General features: G+C 44.5%; 1 protein-coding gene across 1 annotated transcript; it reads left to right on the forward strand.

Annotated features, from left to right (window-relative positions):
• Positions 1-4626: 4626 nt before the first annotated feature.
• LOC138884084 (uncharacterized) lies at positions 4627-5139 on the forward strand. Its single transcript, XM_070164828.1, has 2 exons — positions 4627-4926; positions 4987-5139. The coding sequence occupies exons 1-2, from the start codon at positions 4627-4629 to the stop codon at positions 5137-5139; spliced, it is 453 nt and encodes a 150-aa protein (XP_070020929.1).
• Positions 5140-6426: the final 1287 nt, after the last annotated feature.

The following is a 6426-nucleotide window of genomic DNA, read 5'->3' on the forward strand; positions in this document are numbered from 1 at the left end:
CTGATAGGTGCTGATGGTGAACTGAAGAGTTGCTAGTCAGAATACTGCGACTGAGAACCACGACCACCTGGTGTACCATGAGAAACTTGGAGAGCTGACTGAAAGGGCCTCGAAGGATGGCCTCTACCATAGGAATCCCTACCTCCAGACGAGGTACCACTGAATCTACCAGAATGACGGGGCCTCTTATCAGACCCATGACCACCTCCATGAGCAAGTGCCATCTCTATCCGGCGGGCACCATCTGCCGCCTCCTGAAATGAATTCTCACTACCGGCGCTCATGGCCATCTGAACACGGATCGGCTAGGACAACCCATCAATAAACCTCTGCACCCTCTCTCTATCGGTGGGGAGTATCATAATGGCATGACGAGCAAGATCAATGAACCGGGTCTCATACTGGGTGACCATCATAGGACCCTGCTGGAGACGCTCAAACTGCCTGCGAAGAGCATCTCGCTAAGTAACTAGAAGAAACTTCCCCAGAAATAACTCTGAAAACTAATCCCAGGTCAATGATGGCGACCCTGTTGGCCTGGCTAAACAGAAATGCCTCCACCAAGTCTTGGCGGATCCTGCCAGGCAAAAAGTGGCGAAGTCGACCCCATTGGTCTCTACAATGCCCATAGTCCGTAGAACCTCATGACAGCTGAATATGAAATCCTGAGCATCCTCTGAGGGGGTGCCACTATATATGGTTGTGAAGAGCTTGGTGAAACGATCAAGCCTCCATAAAGCATCCGCGGACATAGCCGCACCATCGCTGGGCTGAGTTGCAATACCTGGCTAGGCTGCCACAGTTGGCTGAACTGCCACAGCTGGCTGAACTGCCACGGCTGGCTGAACTGCTGGAACCTGAGCCTGAGGAGCTACCGGCTCTAGAGTACGAGTATCGGGAGTCTGAACTCCTCCCCCAGCCAGAGATGTGGCTGGAGCTACGGGAAGCAAACCCGCTCTAGAAATGCCCTCCATAAAGCCTACCAGTCAGACCAAAGCGTCCTGAAGCACTGGAGTGGCTATGAAACCCTCTGGGACCTGAGCTGGGCCCACCGGAGCTGCTGAAGCTGGGACCCTTCGTCGTAGTCAACATGAGGCTCCACCTCTGGGACTGCCGCTCGGGGCTGAGCTCTGCCCTGGCCTCGGCCTCTGGCACGGCCTCGGCCTCACCCCCTGCCCCTGATAGGAGCTGCTGCTGGGGGCTCGGGATGCTGCACGGTAGAAGAGGAAGCACGTATCCTCGCCATCTGCGAAAGAACAGAGTGGAAAGACAATCAGTACTTGAGAAACAGAATCGCACGACAAGAATGAACAAGGTGAAGTTTTCCTAACTCAGTAGCCTCTGCGGGATAAATACAGACGTCTTCGTACCGATCCCTCAAACTCTACCGAGCTGTCCGTGGGTTGTGAGACCTAAGTAACCTAGTGCTCTAATACCAACTTGTCACGACCCGGATTTCCCACCATCGGGTGTCGTGATGGCGCCTACTATCGGAGCTAGGCAAGCCAAATATTTAAACCACCTTTCCTGCTTTCTTTCAAAACAATATAATAAATGAGACAAAATTTAAGCGGAAGACTTTAAATCTAAAGCAACTGGAAAAAAACCAAAAGTGCGGAAGTTTAATACACATCATTACCCAAGGTCTGGTATCACTAGCTCACGGACTACTACAGAATACTACAAACAATGTCTGAAAGGAAATATATCATGTTTGTCTAGTACAAGATGAACAAACAAGAAACATGGAAAGGGACTTCAGCCTACGAACGCCAGCTAGGCTACCTCGAGAGTCCCTGGACTGAAGATAGCTCCCAGAAGTCCTACTGCTGCGGTCCGTAAGCTGCTCCCTGATCTGTGCAAAAAATGCACAGAGTGTAGCATCAGCATAACCGACCTCATGTGCTGGTAAGGGCCTAGCATAACCCCGGTGAAGTTGTGACGAGGCTAGACAGGACCTACCACAATTAACCTGTACAGATATATATAACGAGTGCAAGAAAACAGTAACAAGATAATACAAAGTAAGGCTGGGAGGGGACATGCTATCGGGGAGTAACAGATAAAAATAAAATATCGGAAATAAATAGAAGAAACTCCGGTTTCCATGATATATATATATATATATATATATATAGTGGACGGCGTGCCACACGATAAGTGGACGGCATGCCACACGATCCCATAATATAGTATATAAGTGGACGGCGTGCCACACGATCCCATAATATAGTATATAAGTGGACGGCGTGCCACACGATCCCATAATATAGTATATAAGTGGACGGCGTGCCACACGATCCCATAATATAGTATATAAGTGGATGGCGTGCCACACGATCCCTTTTAACAATATATAGGTGGACGACGTGCCACACGATCCCTTAATATAGTTCATACTATCTAACTTCATATAGTAGACCCCTTCAGGGGAGAATAACATTTCAATACCTTTAACCCGGCAAGGGTACAGCTAACAGCCCAAAATATCCCGACAAGGGAGAGTATATATATCAGTCTACACATCCCGGCAAGGGAGTAATCACAACACATTCTCTTTTTAAATCACTTCTTCCTCAACTAACACATTCATGTTCGAGCTAACGCTCCAAGAGTACACCAATCACAATTCTACCTCGACCGTTCACATTATATGAAACTCATCAAATAAACAAGGAGCTTGTGTCACATTATTCGAATTAAAAGCAATCAAGACTCACGGTCATGCTAGACTCCGGTGCATAGATAACCGTCACCATGCCTATACACCGTACTCCACATTAGCAAGTAGCAAATATCATCCTAATCCTATTCCCTCAAGCCAAAGTTAGAACAAACACTTACCTCGAATGCTCCAAACTCAACTCACGCTTCTAGTATAGCTTTACCTCTTGATTCCACCACCAATCCGCTCGAATCTAGTCATAAGTTACTTAATCACATTAATAATTACTAAATGAATCAATCCCAATGCATGAAAATAATTTTTACAAGGTTTTTCCCAAAAAGGCCAAAAACACCCCCGGACCCACATATTCGAAACTCGAGGTTCGGACCAAAACCCGGTTACCCATTCTCCCACGAATCCAAATATATGCTTTATTTTGAAATCGGACCCCAAATTGAGGTCCAACTCCTCAATTTGTAGAAAACCTAGGTTCTACCCAAAACACCCAATTTCCCCCATGAAAATCTTTGTTTTGAAGTTGAAATCATGTTAAAAGATGTTAAGAAGTGAAGAAAATGAGTTAGAAATCACTTACCAATCGTTTTGAAGAAGAAAAGTTGTTTTACAAATTGCCTCTTAGGTTTTGGGTTTTTGAAAAGTGGAAAAATGACTGAAAATCCCAAATTTATACATTTTGTTGGGGGCTGGCGTGGACCGCATAGAAATGCACCGCGGCCGCGCCAAGGGAGGGGAGAAGTGGGCTCTCTCTGAACCCACCCAGCGCGGACCGCACTGATTTGGTGCGCGGCCGCGCTGGTCGACCCTCTGAACCCCACCACGCGGACCGCAGAAAAGCACCGCGGCCGCGTGGCTGCCAGCGCGGACCGCGCGGAAATGGCCGCGGCCACGCTAGGCCTGCAACATCTGAACATGTATATTTTTCTAAGTCTAAGACCTCCCGGGCCCTACTCAAAACTCACCCGAGCCCTCGGGGCTACAAACCAAACATTCATATGATCTCGAAAACACCTTACAGACTTACTCGTGCGATCAAATCTCCAAAATAACATCATATACATAGGATCAAGCCTCAAAATACATGATTTTCTTTCAACTTTCATAAAAACTCAAATTCCCCATTTTAAGTCCGAAACACGTCATATGACATCCTTTTTAGCTAAACTTTACAGATAGTGCTTAAAACATATTTAAGACTCGTACCGGGCGTCAGAACAAAAATACGAGCCCGATACCCCAGTTTATTGATCAATTTTCTTCTTCATTTTCCTTAATTAATTTCAGAAAACAATTTCACACAAAAATTCATTTCTCGGGCTTGGGACCTCGGAATTTGATTCCGAGTACACTCCCAAGTCCCATATTTTTTTACGGTCCCAGACATAGGTCCGGGTCCGTGTACCCAAAATATTGACCGAAATCAATATTATGCATATTAATATCAAAATTCATCAAATTTTTCACAAAATTCACATATTCTAACATTAAAACTTTCGTGCTACGCGCCCGAACTGCGCACACAAATCGAGGCAACTAAAAGCGAGGTTTTCAAGGCCTCGGAAGCGCGGAACAAGGAAGAACTACGGTGGTGACCCTTTGGGTCGTCACAGGATGTCATTGGGCCAATTAAGCCGGCAATATCAAATGGGCACAGGTTCATTCTAGTGGCCATCGACTATTTCACCAAGTTGGTGGAGGTTAAAACGTTCAAGTCTGTAACCAAGAAAGCGGTGGTTGATTTTGTGCACTCAAATATCATTTGTCGGTTTGGGATACCAAGGGTGATCATTACAGACAATGGGGCTAATCTCAATAGTCATCTGATGGAAGAGGTATGTCAATAGTTTAAGATTACACATTACAATTCCACCCCATATCGCTTCAAAGCGAATGGAGCAGTCGAGGCAGCCAACAAGAACATAAATAAGATATTTCGGAAAATGGTGGAAGGTTCTAGGCAATGGCATGAGAAGCTGTCTTTTGTATTGTTGGGTTATCGCACTACTGTTCGTACTTCAGTAGGGGCAACTCCTTATTTGTTAGTATATGGCACCGAAGTAGTAATACCCGCGAAAGTTGAAATCCCATCCCTTCGGATTGTCGCTGAGGCCAAAATTGATGATGACGAGTGGGACAAAACCCGCATGGAGCAACTGAGTTTGATTGATGAGAAAAGATTAGCAGCAGTGTGTCATGGCCAGTTGTATCAACAGAGAATGACAAGAGCATATAATAAGAAGGTGCGTCTACGGAAGTTTTAAGTGGGTCAATTAGTATTGAAACGCATTCTTCCTCATCAGGCTGAAGCAAAAGGCAAGTTAGCCCCAAGCTGGCAGGGGTCGTTCGTCGTAACAAGAGTGTTGTCCAATATTGCTTTGTATTTAACAGACATAGAAGGAAAATGTTTAGAAATGGCCAACAATTTCGATGTGTTCAAGAGATATTATGTATGATTTCTTTGTTTAAATTGTATTTATTTGTATTTGGCATGTTTTGAAGATTGGAATGACGAAGGCATTTTGTTCTGCTATCTAAACACTCTGTCCTTTGTTATCCCCTTGAGCCTTATTTATTTCCTTTCATACCCCTCTTTTGGAATCAGTAGCAAAGATAAAAAACGCAAGCGTGAAAGATAAATAAAGGAAAAAAGAGAAAAGAAAAGAATGAAAAGAAAAAAGAGAGAGAAAAAAAAGAGAAAAAAGTTGTGGTTGTTGCAAGAAATCTGATTCCAAAAGTTATAATTTTGAACCCATTTGAATTGTTTTGAGCCTTTGATACCCTTTCTTCTAACCCTATCCAAAAGCCCACATTATGGTCCAAAGAAAGACCTTCCGATCAGTCTTCGAGAAAATACCAAGTCAAGCAAGTGGAGGTGATTCATATCAGGGGCAACACTCTAGGACAAGCAGGAAAAAATAATGAAAATGAGAGAGTCTTATTGGTGAAAACCTCACGGGCACCGTAAGGCGAAAGTGAGTTGAGAGATGAACAAATGAGAGAGGCTTGTTGGTAAAATCCCTTCAGGGTACCGCAGGCCGAACAAGGTCAAGGTTTCGGTGAAGAAATTAGGTTATGGAAATTTCGGGGAAACAAAGTACGACAACTGAAAGTTGGTTGGTTGGACAGACTGGGCCGACTAATCCGAAATGCATGTCATGATCATTGGTGCCAGCTGCTCCACTCAGATAAGTCTCTTTTCTTTTTCCCCTTCAGATAGTCTTCCAGTTCTGGATTTTTTCTTACCCTTCACTCTCAAGGTCATTGCATTTCATTTCTTTTGGGTTTATTTCTAAAAGATGTTCCAATTTCTGTTTTGTTTAAGCAAATAAGAAGGGATTTCAAAGCTTACTTCCAACTTCCAAAGTTCCACAAGGCACAGGGCGGGCAAGGCATTGCTAGAGATAGTACGATGTGAAATGGGATATAAAAGGTCAGTGGAAGTTCCATCGGTGAAACGATTTAGTAATTTCGTGGGAAATGCAGAGGTTGAAACAGATGGGTTAGAGATGTAACACAACGGTTTGGGTATAGAACACTCGGTTCATTCGAGGTCATGTGGGTGAAAGTCAGTCAGAAAGTCAAGCGGTTCAGAGCCAGTTCGGGGAAGCCAATCAAAATAAAGCATGACAGTGGGGAGACCTTCAGCAAGAATGTCATCAACTAACCACCACATTTTAAACTGACAAGACTCTTTTTTGATTGAAACAGGGGCAGAAAATTTCGTTTGTTTCGGAGAAACC

Source organism: Nicotiana sylvestris, chromosome 12, assembly GCF_000393655.2.
Source record: "Nicotiana sylvestris chromosome 12, ASM39365v2, whole genome shotgun sequence".
Classification (NCBI taxonomy): domain Eukaryota; kingdom Viridiplantae; phylum Streptophyta; class Magnoliopsida; order Solanales; family Solanaceae; genus Nicotiana; species Nicotiana sylvestris.